Consider the following 24398-nt stretch of genomic DNA (forward strand, 5'->3'; position numbering starts at 1 on the left):
TCCTCCCTCTATTGTTTTAATACATTGGTGGCAGTGTGCGCCCCCCCTTCCTCCGTCTATTCTTTTAATACATTGGTGGCAGTGTGCGCCCCCCTTCCTCCGTCTATTCTTTTAATACATTGGTGGCAGTGTGTGGCCTCCCCTCTTCCCCCCCCCCCCCCCCCCCCAGATCATTGGTGGCAGCGGAGTTCCGATCGGAGTCCCAGTTTAATAGCTGGGGCTCCGATCGGTAACCATGGCAACGAGGACGCTACTGCAGTCCTGGTTGCCATGGTTACTTAGCCTTAGCAATAGTAGAAGATTCATACTTACCTGCTGGCTGCTGCGATGTCTGCGTCCGGCCGGGAGCTCCTCCTACTGGTAAGTGACAGCAATGCGCCACACAGACCTGTCACTTACCAGTAGGAGGAGCTCCCGGCCGGACACAGAGATCGCAGCAGCCAGGTAAGTATGATGCTTCTACTCCGCACACTGCCACCAATGCTATTACAATAGAGCGGGGGGGGGGGGCACACTGCCACCAATGCTATTATTACAATAGAGGGAGGGAGGAGGGGCGGGGGGGGTGCACACTGCCACCAATGCTATTATTACAATAGAGGGAGGGAGGGGGGGCGCACACTGGCCACCAACGAGTTAACTACAGGGGAGGGGGGGGCCCACTGGCCACCAATGAGTTAAAAACGGGGGGGGGGGGGTCTGCCCCCTGCTGCCTGGCAGCACCTGCCAGGCAGCAGGGGGCAGTCATGTACACAGTTTTTTTGTATATTCTAACCTGAAGCGTCCCCATCACCATGGGAACGCCTCTGTGTTAGAATATACTGTCGGATCTGAGTTTCACGATGTAGCTCATATCCGACAGTATATTCTAACATAGAGGCGTTCCCATGGTGATGGGGACGCTTCAAGTTAAAATATACCATCGGATTGGAGAAAACTCCAATCCGATGGTATAAAAGAACTCCAGACTTTACATTGAAAGTCAATGGGGACGGATCCGTTTGAAATGGCACCATATTGTGTCAACGTTAAACGGATCCGTCCCCATTGACTTGCATTGTAATTCAGGACGGATCCGTTTGGCTCCGCACGGCCAGGCGGCCATGTCCGTGGATCCTCCAAAAATCAAGGAAGACCCACGGACGAAAAAACGGTCACGGATCACGGACCTACGGACCCCGTTTTTGCGGACCGTGAAAAAAAACTGTCGTGTGCATGAGGCCTAAAGGAGATAGAACTGACATTTTCTGATGATATAGCTAATATGGTGGGGCTTCACTTTAAGGCTCAATACCTATAATCATATCATTGGGGCCATGCATGTCACCATATTAAATTACTGCAGCATATGTGTAGACAGTTTCTCAATAACTGGGCTTTACTCCATTGGTTATCAGTTCAGTCTGACCTATGTTTTGTGCAGTACGGTTCTGTTTTCTGCACCATATTACATGCTGCCAAGAATTGGGGGTGAGACCTAAAGGAGTACTGTGCTTGTTTGTAACATTAGTAAAACAGCCGTTTTTCATATTTTGTAGGTGACCTTTCGGACGAGAATCTACCACTGCAACATCAACAGCCAAGGTGTCATCTGCCTGGATATCTTGAAAGACAACTGGAGCCCAGCACTAACCATTTCTAAAGTTCTCCTCTCCATCTGCTCGCTGCTCACAGACTGCAACCCTGGTAAGATCTTTACATTTTTTTTAATTGAGGATTGCAGTTCCACTTGCTTCAGTGGACCAGTATTGTACATTATTTTCCTTGGTCAGTTACCTATGCCCCTGACCTTTTTTTCTTTCCTGAGTCCATGTATAGTCCAGTAGTCCATGTAGCACCCATGATTAGCAACAATGGAGCCTTTCCGTTCTTCTGCTCCATTCTAGGAGCAGGAGAATGGAAAGGACGTATTCAGCACATAACTGAGCCGAACAGAGCCTACAAATCCCATGGACTGTAATGGGGTCTGTTAGGTTTCCGCTCAGAGGAAGATTTTTGAAGCGGAGTTGTGCGTGCAGGACTTTTGTCTCTGCTTCAAAAATCTTCCTCCGAGCGGAAACCTAACAGCCCTATGGGGTCTGTAGGCTCAGTTATGTGCCGAATTAGTCCTTTCCGTTCTCCTACTCCTATAATGGAGCAGGAGAACAGAAAGGCTGAACGCTGACTCAGCCTTAGGGCCATGTCACTGCTGAGGATAGTGAATCGCTGCAGTCATGTGCGTGATCACGGATGGGACTTCATCCTTCTGGTCTGCTGGGGACCAGAAAGTGTGAAGACAGAAGCCTCTGTGCTAGAACAGAGCCTCCTATCTAACGTATTATTAATATTGTTAAGCAAGCAAAGCAGGAAGGGGACGTGGATGTTCTTGTCCATCTAGGGACAAATGACCTGGCTTGCAATGAAGTGTCAGAGGTGAAAAAATCTTTTATCACACTTGGTAATGAGTCACAGGGGGCCTGATGAGATACACCCAAAATTATTAAAAGAGCTTAGTGGTGAGCTGGCAAAACCGTTAACAGATTTATTAAACCAATCATTAGTAACAGGAGTCGTCCCGGAAGATTGGAAATTGGCAAATGTCGTGCCCATTCACAAGAAAGGTAGTAAGGAGGAATCGAGCAACTATAGACCAGTGAGTCTGACATCAATAGTAGGCAAATTAATGGAAACCCTATTAAAGGATAGGATTGTGGAACATCTAAAATCCCATGGATTGCAAGATGAAAAACAGCATGGGTTTACTTCAGGGAGATCATGTCAAACAAATCTTATAGATTTTTTTGACTGGGTGACTAAAATAATAGACGGTGGAGGTGCAGTAGACATCGCATATCTAGATTTTAGTAAGGCTTTTGACACTGTCCCACATAGAAGACTTATCAATAAACTGCAGTCATTGAGCATGGACTCCCATATTGTTGAGTGGATTAGGCAGTGGCTGAGTGACAGACAACAGAGGGTTGTAGTCAATGGAGAACATTCAAAACAAGGTCATGTTACCAGTGGGATTCCACAGGGATCTGTACTGGGACCAATTTTGTTTAATATCTTCATAAGTGATATTGCAAAAGGCCTCGATGGTAAGGTTTGTCTTTTTGCTGATGACACAAAGATATGTAACAGGGTTGATGTTCCTGGAGGGAAATGCCAAATGGAAAAGGATTTAGGAAAACTAGAAGAATGGTCAGAACTCTGGCAACTGAAATTTAATGTGGATAAGTGCAAGATAATGCACCTGGGGCGTAAAAACCCAAGGGCAGAATATAGAATATTTGACACAGTCCTGACCTCAGTATCTGAGGAAAGGGATTTAGGAGTAATTATTTCAGAAGACTTAAAGGTGGGAAGACAATGTAATAAAGCAGCAGGAAATGCCAGCAGAATGCTTGGATGTATAGGGAGAGGTATAAGCAGTAGAAAGAGTGAAGTGCTTATGCCGCTGTACAGAACACTGGTGAGACCTCACTTGGAGTATTGTGCTCAGTACTGGAGGCCATATCTCCAGAAGGATATAGATACTCTAGAGAGAGTTCAGAGAAGAGCTACTAAACTGGTCCATGGATTGCAGGATAAAACTTACCAGGAAAGGTTAAAGGACCTTAACATGTATAGCTTGGAAGAAAGAAGAGACCGAGGGGATATGATAGAAACTTTTAAATACATAAAGGTAATCAACTCGGTAAAGGAGGAGAGAATATTTAAAAGAAGAAAAACTACCACAAGAGGACACAGTTTTAAATTAGAGGGGCAAAGATTTAAAAGTAATATAAGGAAGTATTACTTTACTGAGAGAGTAGTGGATGCATGGAATAGCCTTCCTGCAGAAGTGGTAGCTGCAAATACAGTGGAGGAGTTTAAGCATGCATGGGATAGGCATAAGGCCATCCTTCATATAAGATAGGGCCAGGGACTATTCATAGTATTCAGTATATTGGGCAGACTAGATGGGCCAAATGGTTCTTATCTGCCGACACATTCTATGTTTCTATGTTTCTAACTGAAATTAGTCAAACAGTCCCTATAAACTTCAAACATTTCCAGGGGCTATATACGACACAAATGACATCACCATTGATTATGGTTGCCAGTCTCCAAGCCTACTGCACTTGTGCCGACTAGGCTTTGTTATCTGGAGTTACAGAGATCCATTGATTAGAAAATGAGCATTTATCCCCCCTGACAGGTCCCTTTTAAAATTCTGACTAGTACAGCACAATGCTATGATAATCCAGACAGATAATCTCATTGTAAGTACAAGGACCTCAGGAACAATAATTAAAATCCCAGCGCTCTTTTGTAATGGCGCTGCCAGGAGAACTGGCCATCGTCAGGTTGAAGGCACGCATTCCTGTCTCCTTGGATATGTGCATGTTCCTGTATTATTACACTGTACTACAGTAATATGATAAAAGACTCGTGGGAGATATATTATGTTTACATTTTTATCTTTGAGAAGCCGTAGCCCTGGATAAATGTCGTTTCTGCATTTCCATTCACCGCTGTCTTCCACGTGACTCTCCGGCATTTATTTCATGTTTATTTGCCTCCCGCCCTTGAATTGTAACACTATACCAATGACATGAGGCTTAGACAATAGATCCGAGCAGAGATAAAATCCAAGCATTGACCCTTCGGAGATTCTGGAGCTGCAGAACATTGTAGGAAGGCCATTACCATATGAATGCTGCCCCGCTTTATCTGATCTAATTGCTTCCTTTCAGCAGCTTTTATATAGGCTTCCAAGGGAAGCCGTGCCTTTTGTTTTTCCTACACAGCGAAGTTACTGCTTCCCCTTTAACAAGTGAAAAGACTATTAAGTGATTTCTGTTCATCTTGGCAACATGTTCGGTGCTGTTGCACAAACATTCAAAGCATTTGAAAAAAAAATGCACATTTATCTACAAAGGAAAGCGGCGGCAGTGCTCAAAGCAGCCAATGGCATTCTGCAGCAGCAATCTATAGATAACAGCAGTTTACAGTGCGCTAGTTTTCCTAAATGTGACGAATGCTCCCCGGTTCTCCTGGACATGATAAATAGTGATAATAGTACTGAGCACATAGTTTTCACACTGCGTAAAATAGTCAGTGGTTACATGTGCTAAACATATTACACAGCAAAGTTCTCCAAAGGGTTGTCCCACGAAAAATATTCAAAATTTTTCAAATCCGCACCTGGATCTGAATACTTTTGTAATTACATGTAATTAAAAATTGAGTACGGCTACTCAGTTCTTCAATAAAATCTACCTGTTCAGCGCCACCTGCTGTTTGCTTTTTTTTTCTTATTTCTTTGTCCGGCTCACTGAGATGGCCGCACATGCCGAGTTTCATCCTTTAACTGCCTCCTGAGCTGTGCTAGGTGTTGCAGCAGAAAGGACACGCCCCGCTTTTTTGGTGTTTTTTGTTTTTGTGTGGTATCCAGTATCGCAATACTTTTTTATGGTATCGAAATAGAATCAAAAGTTTGTTATTGTGACAACCCTAAATAGTAGTGCCCTCTAGTGATCGCTGCTTAGTTTCCCCCACAATAATAGTACCCCCACACACAGTAAAAGTGCCCCCCAAATATTTGTGCCAGCTTAATGCCTTCCACACAGCACTGGTTTCTCCCACTCAGCAACGATGTCCCCTAATGCCCTTTATGTACCGGTTAGTACCCCCACACAGTAATTTTGCCTCTAGTTCCCTTCCCCAAAAAAATCTGTAATGAAGTCTCTTTAAGGCCTTAAACTCACTAATAATGCCTCTTAGTGAAGTGGGATTCACCACTAGCACTGCTCATTTATCCTTTGGGGGTCACTTAGGCATGGCACCTGCAGCATTTTGTTCCACGTTCCTCTGTGCGAAAAGCTTGAACGATCTTATGGTCTTTAATTTTGCACCCTTTGCCTTTCATGGATTTCAAATGAATATTGTGGATTTTAGAAGTTCTGGATTTTCCTTGCCTTTATGCTGTTTATTCACACCCTATAAGCCGCCATATTGCCACACACAGATGGGTGAACTTCTCTTTTCATGAGTTACTATGACATCTGTGCTTGGTAGCTGCATCTCAGGCCCATTGACTTGGATGGGACGAGCACTTGTAATTAGACTGCGCCTCCTCTACAAGGGACACCATGTGCAGTGTAATTTTGAAGCTGAAGCAGTGCTTGCATGAGCGCCGCCTTCTCTTCAAATAGCCGGATCCCCGCCAATCAGATATTAATGACCAATCCTAAGTATAGATCATCATTATGTACCCTTTGCACAACCTCTTTAATACAGCTGAATGCTGTAACAGGCCAAACAAAAATGGACGATTTATCAGTTAGTGGTCACCTTGCCTCTTGCAAAAAAAATTAAAAAAAGTTTTTATCAAGAAGTCATATGTACCCCAAATTAGTACTAATAAAAACTAGAGGCCGTCCTGCAAAAAAACAACTCTGTAGACACAGTAGTTATTCCCCCTTAGTGCCCCCTTCATAGCAGAATGCCCACTTAACAGTAGAATGCCCCCCTATTGCCACCACACAGTAGTTATTCACCGTTACTGTCCCTTTTATAGTAGAATGCCCCCTTAGTGCCATCTTCACATTAGAATGCCCCTTATGGCCCCCACACAGAAGTTATTCCCCCTTAGTGTCCTCTTCACAGTAGAATGCCCCCATATTGGCCCCGCACAGTAGTTATTCCCCCTAAGTACTCCCTTTATAGTAGAATGCCCCAATAGTGCACCTTCATAGAATGCCCCCTTAGTGCCCCTTCACATGCCTCCTAGGTGCCCCCTTAGAAAGAGAAAGAGAGACAGAGTTGGACGGCACTTCTGCAGCTCTGCACCTACTTGCACCCCTTCACTACAGGGCTAGCGTGAGAAAGATTCTCAGCTTCCTTGTCTGCGTTAGCGCTGTACAGATTCCTAGATTGCCCCTTATCAAGCCACGGGCACCTGCGCAGTCAGGCAGCAATCGTTGCGGACCACTGATGTCAAGCGCCGCTGGCTTGGTGGAGGGGGCTTGGCTGATGTATTCTGATCGAACAGAGCCTACCCCGGAATTCATTCCGGCGAAGTGATGAAGGTGCACGGGGGGGGGGGGGGCAGTCCATTAGCGTGTAGTCATTTCTGATTGGCACGTTCATGGCGGGTGGGAATCGGGCTGTCTGGAACACGTGCACAATGAACAACACTTGATCTAGCAAGGAGGATGCACATGGAATGTACCACGTGACCGGGAGCCAATCTCTAGCCTGGAAGGAAACCTTTAATCGCTATCAATTAGAAAATGATTTTACATAACAAGGGGAGAAGCATGAAATAGAAATCTTTAATCTCGCAAATACCCCTTCAAAAATGTTCCGCTTTTCTGATGCCCTTTTTTATAATCCCTTTACCGCCAGTCACAGGTCTTTTATTTCATAGGAAAACTTACAGAATTGCACAATAATCACTATATATGAGGCTGGGTGTGTGGTAATGTGGTAATTATCAGATAAAATGTCATCCAGTTTAATACAATTATGGAAATATATTTAGTAATTAGCATAAGAGGCTTTTAGCGTGCACTTTCCTGAGACCTGGCACATGTGGAACCGCCGAGCAGAGCTCTTACATAGTTTTTAAGTATTTGCTGTAAGTAAATTGTGCCTAAGGGTAAAATACACATTAATGCGTTGACTTGATTAAATATTAATTGAATTTGAGCAATATCTTCATACTACACTGCAACTAAGGTGAAGATATTTACTGACTGGTCTCGTATTGACTCTCCAGGCAGGTTGGCTGTCTAATAGAAAATGTCAGAAGAAGGGGAATATGTGTTATACCTAGTGCCGGGCCGGGAGGTGTGCGATACATCATGAGTATTGCGCCACCTCTTCTCGCCCTGCACAGGGCATAAGACAGTATGGTGGTGTTTCCAGGGTGTTCATTTATGTTGCATGCACAAAACAATCATCCACATAGTCATACCCTGTACAGTGCAAAAATACATCATCAGTATAGATTTGCATGAAAGCCACATCGAATAATTTAACCATTAGGGGAAGTATTTCTTTCGGCAGATAACTGGGCAGTTTTACTGTGCATTCGTATAGCTTAAAGGGGTTGTCCATGTTCAGAGCTGAACCTGGACATACCTCCATTTTCACCCAGGCAGCCCCCCTGACATGAGCATCGGAGCAGTTCATGCTCCGATGCTCTCCTTTGCCCTGCGCTAAATTGCACAGGGCAAAGGCATTTTTCTGAGTTCCGGTGACGTACCGGGCTCTCTATGGGGCTGACAGGAACCCCGGTGACGTCACCGGCACTGATGGGCGGGATTTGGCTCTGCCCTAGCCAGTAAAACGGCTAGGGCAGATTTAAAGCCCGCCCCTCAGAGCCGGTGACGTCACCGAACACACTGCTGGGCGGAAGTTACCGCCCGGCAGTGTGTTATTGAAAACACAAGAGCCCGTGCCCTGCGCGCTCTAGCGCAGGGCACTGGAGCGCATCGGAGCATGAGATGCTCCGATGCTAGGCTCAGGGGGGCTGTCGGGGTGAAAATAAGGGTATGTCCGGGTTCAGCTCTGAACCTGGACAACCCCTTTAAAAGCCCGAAGGTTTTTTTTTTTTTTTTTGCGTTTTCGTTTTGCGCTCCCTGCCTTCCCAGAGCCATAACTTTTTATTTGTTTGTTCGCATAGCCATATGAGGGCTTGTTTTTGTACTTTCCAACGCCACCATTGAATATTGCATATCATGTAGTGGGAAGCGGGGAAAAAAATTCCAAATGGGGTGAAATTGCAAAAAAAAAAAGCAGTTTTGCAAGTTTTTTATTTACGACATTCGATGTGCGATAAAATTGACCAGTTACTATTATTCTACAGGTCAGTACGAATCCGGGGATGCCTTATATGTGTAATATGTTTTATTTTTTTGTTGCCATATTTTGACCCCTATTACTTTTTTGTAATTATGCGTACGGAGCTGTATGGGGGCTAATTTTTTGCGGGGTGATCTGAACTTTTCATTGATACCATTGTAGGGTATGTAAGACTTTTTGATCACTTTTTTAAATTTCATTTTTGTGTAGAAAATAAAGCAACCAAACCGGTGAATCGGCCATTTGGATGCTTATATCCATTTTGCCATTTGCCGTATGGGGAATATATTTTTATACTATGGGCGTTTTCGCACATTGCAACACCCATGATGTGTATTTTTAGTTCTTTTATTTTTATTTTGGGAAAAGGGGGTGATTTCAATTTTTTTTTTATTATTTATTTATTTTTTAACTTAAAAAAAAAAAAAAGAAGCAGGTGGCCACCTGCAGCTATGGCACACGCAGCGGGCAGGAGCGGACGCCATCTTTAAACACCCGCCCAGCGCTGTACATGTACGGCGCTGGGCATGAAGGGGTTAAAGGGGTTTTATCTGGATCAATGAAGTACAATGAGGCACATTTATTAAGACCGGCCTCTACATAACTTCAGCGCATTCAGCTTCCTTGTTGATTTACATTTAGACCATTTTCTACGCCTAAAATGGTAAATGAGACGGGTCTACCGACCCTTCCACGCCTACGCCACGCCCACTTTTTTAGGCGTGAGCGTGAAAAAGTTGCAGTCTGCGCCAGAAATACACCTAATAAAATCTGGGCACTGTACTTGAATTTCAAGGTGTATGTGTATCACAGTATCTCCCAGCTCGTCACCTGATGGCACCCACATTGAAAATTGCGAGTTTTTTGAGGTTCCATACATCTTCTTTCAGTGCACTCTTCTGGAGGACTGAATGTATAGGCATATCATTAGTGACCAGGGCCAGACTGGCCTACGGGGAAATCTCCCGGTGGGCCTATGCCTAGGGGACTGCTCAAGCCCTCCTCACGGCTGCCAGCCAGGTAAAAATTATGTTATACTCAGTATTCATTAATGTTGGAGCTTCAGGCACTTATGCACCTGGCCAGCAGCCGCAGATACCCTCCTGAATTCAACTGTATTGCCATCCTCAGGACGATGATGCAGTTCAATACTGTGGCGCGGACGGCAGTATTTTGTGCTGCACTGTGGTATTTGCTTCTGCCGAAGGCAGTGTTTTGTGCTGCGCTGTGGTATTTTGTTCTGCTGGAACGGTCTTTTGTTCTGCACTACTGTGTTGCTGGTCCTGCCTATTTCTGTTGGCCCTGCCTACTTATGTTGCCCCTCCTTTTGTCAATTTGGACCCACCTACAACATTTTTAGTTTTTTTCAGGGCCACTTTTAAGTTCTCAGCCCGCCCCTGATTAGTGATGTCACACTCTAAGGCCTCATGCACACGGCCGTTGTGCGGCCGTTCCGTGCATTGGGGACCGCAATTGCGGTCCCCAATGCACGGGCAACATCCGTGCAGTGGGCCAGACCCATTCAACTTGAATGGGCCCGTGGTCTGTCTGCACCTCAAAAAAATATGACATGTCATATTTATTTGCGGTGCTGAACAACGTAAAGAAACACCACGGAAGCACTCCGTAGTGCTTCCGGTGTTCCGTTTCGTGACTCCGTTCCGCATCTCCGAAATTGCAGACCCATTCAAGTGAATGGGTCCGCATGCGTGGTGCACACGGCCGGCGGCCGTGTTTGCCGACCCGTCGTTTGCAGGCCGCAATTCGGCCACAGCCGCCCAACGGTTGTGCGCATGAGGCCTAAGTGTTCAAACACATCCGAGTTTGACCTGCCCACGCTCAGCCTTCAGCTCTGACTGCTCTTCTTCAGACAACACACTAATATTGGTTTGCTCAACTCTTTTGCTGGGGCATTTTCAACATTTTGCTATGCACAAAGCCTGAAGTTCTCAAAGTAGATACCTGGCACATTGGGAAAATGCCACCAAGCTCCTTCGTGCAATTTTGCATCAAAGTGTAAGATTTTGAAAAGAAATAGCATAGAAATTCCAACCCTAGCAGAGCCAGACATGCACAGCATGTGTAAGAAATAAATTCAGGAGTTCACACATTCGATTTATGCCTATGTCTACTCTCGGATATCAAAGGTGAAGAGACCAGAAATCTTTGTAATGCGGATACGAGTACGGTGCCCGTCTTCTCACGCTTGTAGTAGGAATAAAAGCAAATAACATAAAGAAAAGTTGCTTTATCCTGCCCCAGAGAGAGAGTATAAGGGCAGTGACTGGCCATGCTCTTTCATCCTGTAACCCTTATATTTTAGTTGTGGTGGTAATCATGGTGACGCATTACATATGTCCGTAGCAGTGCATGGGCTTATTCGAAATTGTGTATATAAAAATACTCATTAAATACGGATGCACTGTACAGATTTTTTATTTTTTTTGTTTGTTTCTGGACTGTATGCATTTTTGTTCTGTATTGTGTTTGGAGTTGTCCATTCTATTTGTTCCATTTTCTGTTTTGTTTTCTTCATTGTTTTTGCAATTTTGTTGAAATACAGATGTAAAAACCATAGAACAAATGTGCACATGTGAACCATGCAAATATAAAAAAAAATATTTTAAAACCATTGACTTCTGTGGGATAAAATGATACCAATACGGATCGGTAGCAACTTACTGCGTATTGGAAAAAAATATATAACGATATGCACATAAAACGAAAGCGTGAATAAAACAGGTTGGCACACTTTTTTACGGGGTTTGTTGGAACCCAGTGGATCCCACACATCCACCTTAATTACACATAACAGACCTGTAAGAGAAATGTTTGCAATAAGCTTGCCATTCCAAAGTTATGTGGATCAACTGTGTAAATGGGCCTTTAATCTAGAATATGGAAGTGTGAATGAGCTGTAGTGCAATGCACGGGCAGCAGGTTATAGAGCCGAAGGATCTAGTTGCATAGTCTAGTGGGGTTGTCAAACACTGATTAGGACCGCCCCGTACCTCACATGGATCCAGAGATCTCCCCATTCATTGCTCTGCTAGATTTATATCAAGGGGCTGCTTGCAATAATTTCTCTATTTTTCATACTACAAGTTTATGAATTGCTGGCTGTTACCAGTTGGGGGTGTGTCCTGCAGAGTCGAACACTGTCCAATCAGTGCTGCTAGTGGCAGACTGTGCAGGGGGACACCCTCCATGGGTAATACCCAGTTGTACCTTTATCCCAGGCTGCTGGCAATTATAATTCATAAACTTCTAGTAGGAGTAATAAAGGAATGGCATAACGCAGAGTCATAAAAATAGATGTTCCAGAACTGTTATTGCATGCGGAGGGCAAGTAATTACCAAAACAGACCTGTCAGGAGAGGTGACAGGTTCTCTTGAAGTGTGAACACCTTCCATAATCATGTTGACATGCAAGAGTAACTAAATTTAAATTGCGTGTGCACAGGGACCAAACAATGGAGACAATTTTTAGCTTTGTGAAGCTTTTTCCATAACTAATGTAATCAGGCTGGGGACATACCAGTGCTGGCTGAGAGCAATTTCTTTTTCTCTTTTGCTTGAATGATTGACACTGTACACAGCTCAGATCATAGTCGACCTCCGTTTCTTCAATCAGAAAGCGGCGCCATAGACACCTGGTTCCTGCTGTTTCACACCGATCACAGACATTTAACCCCTCAGATGTCGTAGTCTATTGTGCCCATAGCATCTGAGGAGGCTTTCCCTCCCAAACAGAAGTCTGAGACAAGCGATTTAACAGTCTCTTGTTAAAGTCCCCTAATGGGACTTAAAATATGTGTAAAAAAGTAAACCAATTTATTTTTAAATATTACAAATATAAATTCAAATGACCCTGTTTTCCCATTAATAAAAATAAAGGTAATTTGCACCGCCACACCCGAAAACGTCAACACTGTTAAAATATAGACGTATTTATTCTGTACAATTAAAACTGTAACAGACAAAAATTAGTCCCGTGCGATTCTTAAGAACGGCATATGAAACGCTAGTTTAAGCCTCTTTCATATGAGTGATGTGGAACAGAACTCTAGTTCTGTCAGTGAAAACTGTCGCTTTTTCCCTCCGTTTTTGCTTCAGTTTGTTTTAGTGTTTTCTGAAAGTCTGTTAAAGGGGTTATTCTGGAAAAGGTAATGATGACTTATCCTCAGGATAGGTCATCATTATCATATCAGCAGACTTCCAAGTCCCGGCATCCCCACTGATCAGCTGTTTCAGGGGTCCGCTTCGCTCACAGTCTACTCCCGGCTGCTCTCCAAGCACAGAGCCGTACATCGTATAGTGGCAGTGCTTGGTATTGCAGCTCAGCCCCATTGACTTCAATAGGGCTGAACTGCAACTAGGCCACGTGGCTGATGTGCAGTGATGTCACTTGCCGAGGAAGAAGCTGCAGTGCTCAAGGACTCTTCTAACAGCTGATCGGTGTGGTCCTGGGGGTCTGGCCTCCGCAGATCTTATACTGATGACCTATCCTAGGATAAGTCATAAATATATTTTCCTGGATAACCCCAAGTTCTTGCGTTTTTCCACACGGATGTCATCTGCTTTTGATGTGTTTTTCGCACATCTGAAAGAAAAGCTGAAGAATAACACACAGCATCCCTGGGCAACCAGCAGTGAAAAACGGACTGCACACCAATGAATTAAACGCACCATTCCTGCATGAAAAACGGATGCAGATAGTACGTGCTGCAATTTTTCCTGAATGGATAGATGGTCATATAAACCTTTATAAATTCCCTCCGATGATCTGTGAGGATGCTTTAACTAAAATCCAAAGTGATGGCAGCAGTTTATTTTTGACCTGTTGCAGCCATTTTCTGGGTCCGTACGATTATGGCGCTAGCACATTGATATCATTCTTCTTGTGTTTTAAAACTGAAAAAAAATTTGACCTTTGAAAAAGAGAAAAAAGATTTTTTGCTTTTGCATCGTCATATTCTGACCCCTATAACTTTTTTTTAGAGCTCTGTGAGGGCTCCTTTTTTTGCAGGGCGATTTGTACTTTTTATTGGTACCATTTTGTAGTGTGTATAGCTTTTTGATCACTTTTTATTCAAGTTTTTTAAGGAGGTGAAGTGACCAAAAAAGGCAAACTGGCCATTTAGATATTTACAGCATTCATCGTGTGGGATTAATACATTTTATATTTTAATAGTGTGGACGTTTTGGGATGTGACGCTGCAAACAAACTTTATTTCTTTTTATTAATGAGAAATGAGGTTGATTTGAATTTTTATATATACCGTATATATTTTTTGATATTTTAAAAAAATGTAACTTTTATTTTCTTTTACATATATTTTAAGCCCCCCCTTAGGGGGCTTTAACAAGAGACTGTTAGATTGCTCATCCTATAAGTAATCTTTTTAGTGGAGATAGTCTGTAATTTACATCATGCCAGATCAAAGAAATGTTACATGTGAGCGTGCGTCTGTGCCTGCTGCCTGAGTAGCTGTAGACTGTGGGGGTCCTCTTCGAATACCTCTATAATCTTGCTGACTTCCGTGACTGCAGTGAGTCATGTTGCCAGAAAGTTCCAAGCTCAGAGGTGTCCATCATGATGTGATCTTTGATATAGCAGGTCCCTCACCTGGGAGCACACAGTCAGAAATTCAAGGCCTTTGTCGACAACTTTCTCTCATTTGCCTTGCGCTTCATTATTAGTGTTTGCAGAAGGTCTTGTGCTCTTCACCACACGCTTGTAAGATAGGTGGAAACCTTGAACAACCCTCATTAAAGAGGACCTTTCACTAGAATAAAAAATCTAAACTAACTATACAGACATGGAGAGCGGCGCTCAGCTCATAGCCTTTTTTTTCTCTCAGGCTATGAGCTGAGCGCTGCGATTGGCCAGCGCTACAGCATGGGAGAATGAGACGCCGGCAGGTTCCCCTGGGTGGAGCCTAACTATGAAGATACCGGAGGCTATACCGGGAGAACGGAGCGGCGCCCAGGTAAAACAGTAAGTGCAGGGAGATCCCTGGGCGCCGCTCTCCATGTCTGTATTGTAAGTTTAGATTTTTTATTCCATTCAAAGGTCCTCTTTAAGGCTGCATTCACACGACCGTATATGTTTTGCAGTCCGCAAATTGCGGATCCGCAAAACACGGATACCGGCCGTATGAATGTTGCCAGCCCTATGACAGAAATGCCTATTCTTGTCTGCGATTGCGGACAAGAATAGGACATGCTCTATCTTTTTTGAGGTGCCACGGATCGGAACCACAGATGCGGACAGCACACATCTTTTGCGGCCCCATTGAAATGAATGTGGAAGGGATGCGGACCCAAAACTACGGTTGTGTGAATGCATCCTAAATGCTCTGTTACACACTGAATGACGTTCTGGAAAACCGAGGTGATAAAAAAAAAAAAGAATGACTTGTAAATCTGCCGGATCGTTCCAGTGATGTTTTGTTTCCCTGTTCGGAGGCAGACTCTGATATCCTCAGCAGAGCGTCCACTTTCTGCGGCCGCCTTTATGCGTCTTAATATTTTAGACCTGCCGCTCAGCAATAGAACAGATGTAAAATCATGACCGTATTGATCCGAAGACTGATAGATTGGACCTAACCCAACGGCGATGAATCACTTGGGGGATGCCCTGCAGGGCAACATTAAAGCAGCTAATATGTGGCTTATGCCTTTTATCAGTTGGTTTCATTGCTCGGTGTGGTTATCAATGATTTAGATGTCCTTCCTGGACATTTGTCTTCTGGCAGATGCCGTCTTGCCACATTTCCGACTTCCTTAATAACATTTGATGGGATTTGTAATTAATAGAGGAATGTCCCTGTCTCCTGTACTGTCATGGTTAAGCAGGCATAATTCAGAATATGATTGTGTGGAGGTTACTGGATGTTGTAAGCATTCCCTGTGATCATAAGTTGAACTGTATTAAAGGGGATCCTACCTATTGATGTTGGAAACCGGCCTTTTCTTTGGGCCATAGAGAGTTCGAGCAAAAAAATCAATTTCGCCTTGTCCCACCATTTCTGTGTGTCCACATTAGAACACTATCTGTGTGTCCATAATCAATACACCAAGCAAGAACACACCTTTTCTTATACCATATACTACATGACAATCTCTATCTAACAAAGCTAGAACCAGCCCTGTACCTCACATGGATCCAGAGATCTCCCCATTCATTGCTCTGCTAGATTTATATCAGGCTGACAGCTCAAGGGGAGTGTCTTTTCTGCTGCAGCTCAGGGGGCGTGTCCAGGCTCTGCCTATCACAGCTCAGAAGGATGAAACTGAGCATGTGCGGCCTTCTCAGTGAGCAGGTCAAAGAAATAAGAAAAAGAGCAAACAGCAGGTGGCGCTACACAGATACATTTTATTGAATAACTCAGTGGCTATGGAAAATGTTTAATTACATACACAAGTATTCAGATCCAGGTGCTGGTTTTAAAACTAGAATATCTTTCGTTGGACAACCCCTTTAAGGTCCCTTTACACTGAATTGAACAGATTATCGCTATAGCTACTAGTGACACTCGTTACCGATGATCTTGCGGTGTAATTGCACCACAGGTTACCTAGTACAAAAGATCATTGTTTCCCAGTGGCAGACCGTGCTGTGTAAACACAGATTGATCCAGGAAACAATGAGACAGTATGAGGAAGAGCGATGGCAACAGGTATCACTTCTCCCTATACTCTGGAGGAGATCGCTAGTGATCAGCAGACTGTCAGAAGGAACCCTTCCTTCCTGACAATCTGCTTGTACATCGTCCTGTGTAAACATAACGGGATATGATTGCAGATACTTATTATTGTTCCGTCATATAATCACTTTATGTAAGTGACTATATTTAGTCTAACAGTTAACATGGGGTTTTCCATTTATAGAAAGACCATAGCCAGGCCTGCTCATGATTTGTATGTGGTAGTGCCGCTCAGCTCTATTGAAGTGAAATAGGATGAGCTGCAGTACCAAACACCACCTGTGGACGGGTGTGGTGCTGTGTTGGGAAGAAGGCAGCCATGTTTTTTCTAATCCTGGATCTACCTGTAATTTATTGTGTATTCCTACACAGCTCACAGTCAGCAGGTCCACTCATAGCTGGGATACCCGGAGCACAGTCCTATCCAAACTAAATACCAGCACCATATCCGGATTAAAATATAATTTAGATTTAATCACATGGTTTACGCATTTCAGCTCTTCGGCATGGACTTTTTATATGGATTAAACTATATTTTAATCTAGCTAAACTGGAGTCAGATACATCTTTTACTTTCCAAAGGGTGAATTTTTAGCTCTTACATTTTATGTAGGTCAGGTATGGAAAAGAAATACGGTTGCCAATAGAAATCAGTTGGATCACTTCACGTACCAATTTGTGTTTTCTAGATACAGTAGAAAAAAGTATCTAGAAAGCAACTCAAAATACCATATTTTAGGTGCTCTTGGTACATAGTTAGGCCTCTTTCACACGACAGTATGTCCATTTCAGTGTTTTGCGGTCCGTTTTTCGCGGATCCGTTGTTCCGTTTTTTGTTTCCGTTGTGCTTCCGTTTCCGTTCCGTTGTTCCGTTCCGTTTTTCCGTATGGCAAATACAGTATACAGTAATTTCATATTAAAAATTGGGCTGGGCATAACATTTTCAATAGATGGTTCCGCAAAAAACGGAACGGATACGGAAGACATACGGATGCATTTCCGTATGCATTCCGTTTTTTTGCGGACCCATAGACTTTAATGGAGCCACGGAACGTGATTTGCGGCCAAATATAGGACATGTTCTATCTTTAAACGGAACGGAAAAACGGAAATACGGAAACGGAATGCACACGGAGTACATTCCGTTTTTTTTGCGGAACCATTGAAATGAATGGTTCCGTATACGGACCGTATACGGACCGCAAAAAACGGCCCGCAAAACGGAAAAAAAAAACGGTCGTGTGAAAGAGGCCTTAATGGGATTTGTCCAAAATAAGGAATACATTCCTGATATGCTTCATTTTGTACTTTTTTTTTTTTTTCTTTTTTTTTTCCCTCGCCAAAAAAATATAAAGCGCCACACCTGTCTACAGGTTTTGTGCGGAATTACAGCTTAACAGATTTCATTTCTGTTGGGCTAAGCTGCAATACCAGATGTGACCCACGGACTGGTTTTGCACTATTTCGGGAAAGAAGAAAGCAGCCATGGTTTTCTGTACTTCCCTTTTAAAGCAGTTTTCCCGGCTACTTTCACATCTGCGTTTTTGCTGGATCTGTGCACTCGGTTCAGTTCAGTTTTGTCCCCGTTGACAATGAATGGGGACAAAACTGAAGCGTTTTGCTCTGGTATTGAGATCCTTAGACAGGTGTGCCTGATCCAGGAGAACAGGGTTTCCCTGACCCAGTTCTGCAGTTTGAGGCTCCATTCACACGTCCGTGATGTGTTGCGGACCCGCAAATTGCGAGTCCGCAACACACCAGCCCAGCACCCCCATAGAAATGCCTATTCTTGTCCGCAAGCTGCAGACAAGAATAGGACATGTTCTATCTTTTGCGAAGCTGCGGACCCAAAGTTCGGGGCCGCGCTCCGCAATTGCGGATGCAGACAGCACACTGTGTGCTGTCCGCATCCATTCTGTCCCCATAGAGAATGAATGGGTCCGCAGCCGTTCCGCAAAATTGCGGAACGGATGCGGAACTATTTTGCGGACGTGTGAATGGAGCCTAACTCAGCCAGTGGTTGCTGCATCCAGGAGTTGACTATGGGGACTTCTCCTGGACATCCTGTGCATCCTGGACAATAAATTAATAAAGCTGGCCATACATTCTAAATAGCTGTTGGATCAAAGAGCTTTGGGCCGACAGCTATTTTTCTTGATGCCACGCATTTAAATGCACACTGGGCCGTTCGTGTATGTGTTCTGAATGGGAGAGGGGAATAAACCATTGACAGACACCTCTGGCATTGGATTATGTTCCTAAAAAGAAATGAGTCCAGGATGTTGAAATCTATTTACCTGATCCTTCTCTGCCCTTACATCTGCCATCTGGGAACAGTTAGGAGGCCCCCATACACATTAGATGGTTGGCGAAAATCAGCATTCAGTTGAAATTAACGTATATGATCAGCTATAGGCATTTCCTATACTTCCTAGACAGAGGTTTTCAGACTTTTTTTTCTTTCCTCAAAATAGGTCATCAGTATCTGATAACACCCAGAACACCCGCCAATCAGCTGTTTTGAAATACAGCATAGCGAATGTAGGGGGGGGGGGGTTGTCAAATTGTGCGCTCTAGAATTTTGGATTCAAAAAGTTACAAGAGTGTATCTTTTGTGACTTTAGGCTTATTTACTCAATTTCAAATTTTTTGCATTTTCTCCCCGCTCCAGTTTTGAGATGTGCGAGGGCAGTTGACCCGATTGTGTTATTTCGCTTCACTCCCGATTTACCACTGGGACTTTTTTGTGCAAAAAAAAAAAGTCGCTACTAGAGTAGCGTTTCTCTGCAAAAGTCTTAGGTTTAAGATGCAACATTTGATAAATTAGACCAAAGCACGCCCATGCAGACTGGAGCAAAACTGACCAGATATTACCTTCATGATAAATTCCCCGTAATGAGCTTGTGTGACTTTTACTTGTAATGACATCGGTGTCTTTGCCTTACAGCTGATCCTCTTGTCGGAAGTATCGCCACCCAGTACATGACCAACAGAGCGGAGCATGACCGAATGGCCAGACAGTGGACCAAGAGATACGCTACATAGGATTTATTACAGTGGACCTGAGCAAGCACATTCACTAAGTGCATCAATAGCTCCTTTATTTGTTTTTTCTTTTTATTTTCTTTTATTTTTTTTTACCTTTTGTGACAAAATACTGTATGTCCTTTTTATTAAGACTTTGTTAACTTGAATTCCCTTGAGAATATGTAGGGATTTTAGTTTCTGTGTAAGAATTGTTAAATATGTGATAGTATAGAGCTTTGTTTGAAAGCCTTGTATCAATATTTGTGGTTATTTTAGGAAGACTGGGAACTATAATTTATATTTCAGTTACCTCTTCTCTCTATATTTGCTTAATGTTAGATTTGAGTTTTTTTAATATTTTTTTTTTGTACCTAAAGTCTTTCATGGTGGGTGCATGCTGTGGGGAAGAGTGTTTTATAAGTAACATTTGAAAGAAAGAATCACTGTGCAAAAATACGCTGTGTTTACCCACTATGGACTCTCTAAATGAACAAAAAAGGGTATTTGGGGCTATTTAAAATTGCTTGTAAATGACTTGAGCAGGATGTGAAGCGGTTAATGTACACTTGTTTTATGAAACACTCAATAAAACACTGCAAAATACGCATATTTCCTGGAACAGCAGCGCTGAGCGCAACTTACAGAACCTTTGGATTCCTGCAAACAGAGGTCTTAAGTGGAAACCTACGGAAAGGAAAGATTTTCTTTTCTTCCTTTGTGTAATGTACATTAGTGTCATGCAACCTGATGAAAATAAAAGTGCCAGATGTATTTGCTTCTTGGAAGGTCATCCAGTCATCTCGATACATGCCTATTCATTTTCTGTAACTAGAAGGACAGGGCTAACTTGTAAAGTTGTCAATCAATTGAGATCTGACGCAGGTTTTGACCAACCAGATTGTCCAATTTTAGAAGCTCAGATTTATCAAAGGTTAGGTCTTCGTTTACACATTATAAAGGTCACAATAATTCTCTTACCAGATATACTTTGTGGGCGACACTGCTTGCTATGGTGTTCACATTTGCAAATTCACGTACATGACCTTTGCCCATAGCATGGTGAAATGTTTAGGGTCCACTGTCATTGGATACTCATGGCATGACAACATAGGGCACAAGCCAGTAAATATTAGAACATGTAAGCTCCTTAAAAGGGTTGTCTGGGACTATAAAATAAGTTTGTATAGTTGCCAGGAATGGTATTAAAAATTTTTTTTTACCTAAAATCCCCCAGCACGGTTCTGGTGGTCCTTACCAGACCTACAGCAACGGCATCGCAGCAGTACCTGCAGGGACCGTCAGAGAAATGGGGGATTTAACTTTTATATAATTTCTGACTCTTAAAATCCTAAACAGCCCCTTTAATTTTGTGCATAGTCTGAAAAATACCTTATAAATTATATTGATCTGCCAGTGATTGCTCCTCTTTTTATGGTGATTGATAACATCATGACCTCAATGGTAACTTCTGATAGTGGACTGAGGAAGGACTATAGCGCTCGCTGATGTCAGCGGTCTTAAGCTGGATGCACAAGCCACGGGTGTGTACATGGCACCTGGATGTCAGCGGTCTTAAGCTGCATGCACAAGCCACGGGTGTGTACATGGCACCTACATGGTGGCACTAAGACTATGCCAGTGTATGGTGCTTTCGTACAGTACTGTATTATTGAAGTGTTCATGCCTAGATATCTCGGTAACTATACCTCCATAATATGAAAGTGAGGCACATGCAGCCTTTTTGTTTTTAAAGATTTCATATGTATGCCTTAATGGGGTTGTGTCATGTCAGACTTAGATGGTATATCACTAGGATAGGCCATCAAAGTCAGATAGGTGCGGGTCTCAGAGGTTCGGAACTGCACCTATCTCCAGAATGAGCCCTCAAAAGTGACGTAGAGCACACTGGCCATTTATTTCTATGGGAGTTCTATAGAAATTAATGGAAAGCGCACTCCGCAAGTACGGCCACTGCTCTGTCTATGGCACTGTCAGAGATAGCAGAGCCAGTGCTTGGCTATTTTCTGCAGTCGCATAAAAATGAATGGGGGATGGCCGCGCACGCTTGTCTGCTCTCAGCTCACTCCGGGGGTCCCATTCTGGAGATTAGTGCAGGTCCCACCTCTGGGACCTGCACCTATCTGACATTGGTGGCATTTTTCAGTAATATTACACCAATTTCTAAGGTGAGACAACACATTTAATATGGAATTAACCACTTTTACGCACAACAATTTCAGTGGTGTTGCTATGGGACACACTAAATGCTCCAACTGTGACGTTATCATCCTTCGAAGTCGGATTTTTCTGTGACTGTTGCGTCTGTCTGAACATGTGGCATTGCGACACTATTGAATTACATAATTTCAAATATCGCACGACACGTCACCATGTAGCCATAGCCCTTTGTGTCACACGACTTGATGTCGCCAGACCCTTAGATATACAGCATCATCCATAGATTTCTATTGACTTATTATGGCAGTGTACAGTTCTGAGATTAAGAGAAAAAAAGACGGCCCTGGGCATGGGTCCTATTGCTGCAGATAAAGCTGATCTGGGTTTTGCAGCCCATCACATGCACCGCTGATCAGTACTCTCTTTGGTAAAGTTGAATGTGGCCCCGCAAAGTCCATTGTAAGCTTGAACATCATTGTTTTAATATTCCGCTCGATGATCCTTTCTGCTATTGAGAAGTAGCGCGAAATTCATTAGTATGATATTATTAGAGAACTTTCCTGCGTTTGGTCAGTAGCTATATAAACATACATTGTATATTCCTATTGAGATATCACTTACCAGTTAATAAAACATCACAAGCAATTCACGATCTACAGAGACATTTATTAAATGTCCCCAAACTGGAAAAGACGAGGCCTCACACATATTTAATTAGCGTCTTCTTTGCAGACTTCGAGAAACATATGTAAATATGATTCCATGCTCTCGGCCTAGAACCGTGCTGTTCCATAGCTCATCATCATTATGCATACATTATACATGTGCCACTTAGAAGTGCTTCATTAATGGGATTATGATGATGATGATTCTGTCGTTTTTATTCTTTGTTTATGAAGTGGCAGCATAGTATTAAAGGAGAACGATCAGATATCACATTAAAACCCCGTATTGTATAAAAATGTGTACATTCTTCTCTTGAGCCTTTAGAAGTGGAAATTGCAGATATCCTGTGGGAAGAGTGAGTCATAAACTACTAAATAATTGCAATGGGAATCTCAGTTTTTGGTCTTTCCCTTTAAAGTAGGAGTTCTCATACACGGGTCAATGCTGGGCCAATAATGGAGTGCTATTGAGGATATAGAAGTCGATCAGTGCTTGCTTAAAGTGTCTTTCACATGGCAAGATGTAAAATCGCAATCATTTTCACAACCATTCATCCCCTGTTCGCCTTGAAAGTAACTATTTTAGGTTCCACGTGAAAGATGTTCACACGACTAACAAGTGTTTTCCTCATTTGTCAGGTGAACGGCTGCATGTTTATTTCCAATAATTGTATGTTTCTCGGCCACATTTGGGCACTGTTACAGATCTCCAAGTCCATTGTACAGCTATACAACCCCTGAATTTACATTGCCATGCAAAAGTTTGGCCACCCCTGGTCAAAAGTGTTACTGTGAACAGTTAAGTTGAAGATTAAAAATCTCCAAAAGGAATACAGTTAAAGATGAAACGCACTTTTCAACTTTTGTACACTGTAAGAGTAAAATAAGATAATGAGTAACTTGCAAAATATGGGGACCCAAGGAGATTTGAGTACTCGGATAGCTTTGACCGAGGTCTCAGACCTTAAAGGGACACTGACAGGCAAAATCAGCATATTTAGTTATATATATGACATTACAGGTCTTATACAGTCTATTAAAAGCATGTAAGTATCCCCCCTGTGCACCTTTATAAATACCGAAAAATAAAGTTTTATAACCTGCCTGTCTCGTCACCAATCTGCCCAAGGGGCGGCGTTTCATGTCAAAATGCGCCCAGCCAGCCGCTTCCAACTGCCGTTCTGAAGGCCCGCCCAGCTCATCAATATTCACTTCGCTGGGCGGCGGCTACAACTCTCCCCAGTCACGATCCTGCGCATGGGCAATTGAATCCTCCTGGCATCGTTCACGTCTAATCTTCTGCGCTTGCGCCCGGCCGTTTTACATGGGTCTGTACGCAGGCGCGATGTAACTAAGTACTTACCTTTCAAGGTGCCCAAAGATTTGCCTCAAGGCCTTTTCCTTTTTTATTATAAAAAAAGAGGAAAATAAAAAAATAGTTTTTGCTTAAAATACAAAGGGAATGTGTCATCTTTAATGCTATGCCTTTTGGAGATCATTTCATCTTCAACGTGCTTAACTGTAATAGTAATTTTGACCAGGCTTGCCCAGACTTTTGCATGCCACTGTATTATTTTTCCCAATCTGTTCTAATTTTATGAAAGTATATTATTTTATTCTATTTTCTGTACATGATTACCAAGGCAGTCATCTTGCCTAAGCTGCTGGTAACAGATATGCTTTACAGCAGCCACATGGACCATAGCAACCTGTAGACTGATGGTGAGCTGCCTATTGTTAATAGAATGTGTATAATCTATATATACAGTACAGACCCAAAGTTTGGACACACCTTCTCATTCAAAGAGTTTTCTTTATTTTTATGAATATGAAAATTGTAGGTTCACACTGAAGGCATCAAAACTATGAATTAACACATGTGGAATTATATACATAACAAAAAAGTGTGAAACAACTGAAAATGTCATATTCTAGGTTCTTCAAAGTAGCCACCTTTTGCTTTGATTACTACTTTGCA

General features: G+C 43.0%; 1 protein-coding gene across 1 annotated transcript in view; it reads left to right on the forward strand.

Moving 5' to 3' along the window:
* LOC122937990 (ubiquitin-conjugating enzyme E2 E2) overlaps positions 1-20177 on the forward strand; it is a 217423-nt gene extending 197246 nt beyond the window's left edge. Inside the window, exons 5-6 of the mRNA XM_044293231.1 lie at positions 1539-1686; positions 19498-20177. Of these exons, the coding sequence (XP_044149166.1) occupies positions 1539-1686; positions 19498-19595 (246 nt within the window). The 3' untranslated portion in view covers positions 19596-20177. The remainder of the gene's footprint in view (positions 1-1538; positions 1687-19497) is intronic.
* The last annotated feature ends 4221 nt before the right edge of the window (positions 20178-24398 follow it).

Source organism: Bufo gargarizans, chromosome 5 (assembly GCF_014858855.1).
Source record: "Bufo gargarizans isolate SCDJY-AF-19 chromosome 5, ASM1485885v1, whole genome shotgun sequence".
In the NCBI taxonomy this organism is placed as follows: Eukaryota; Metazoa; Chordata; class Amphibia; order Anura; family Bufonidae; genus Bufo; species Bufo gargarizans.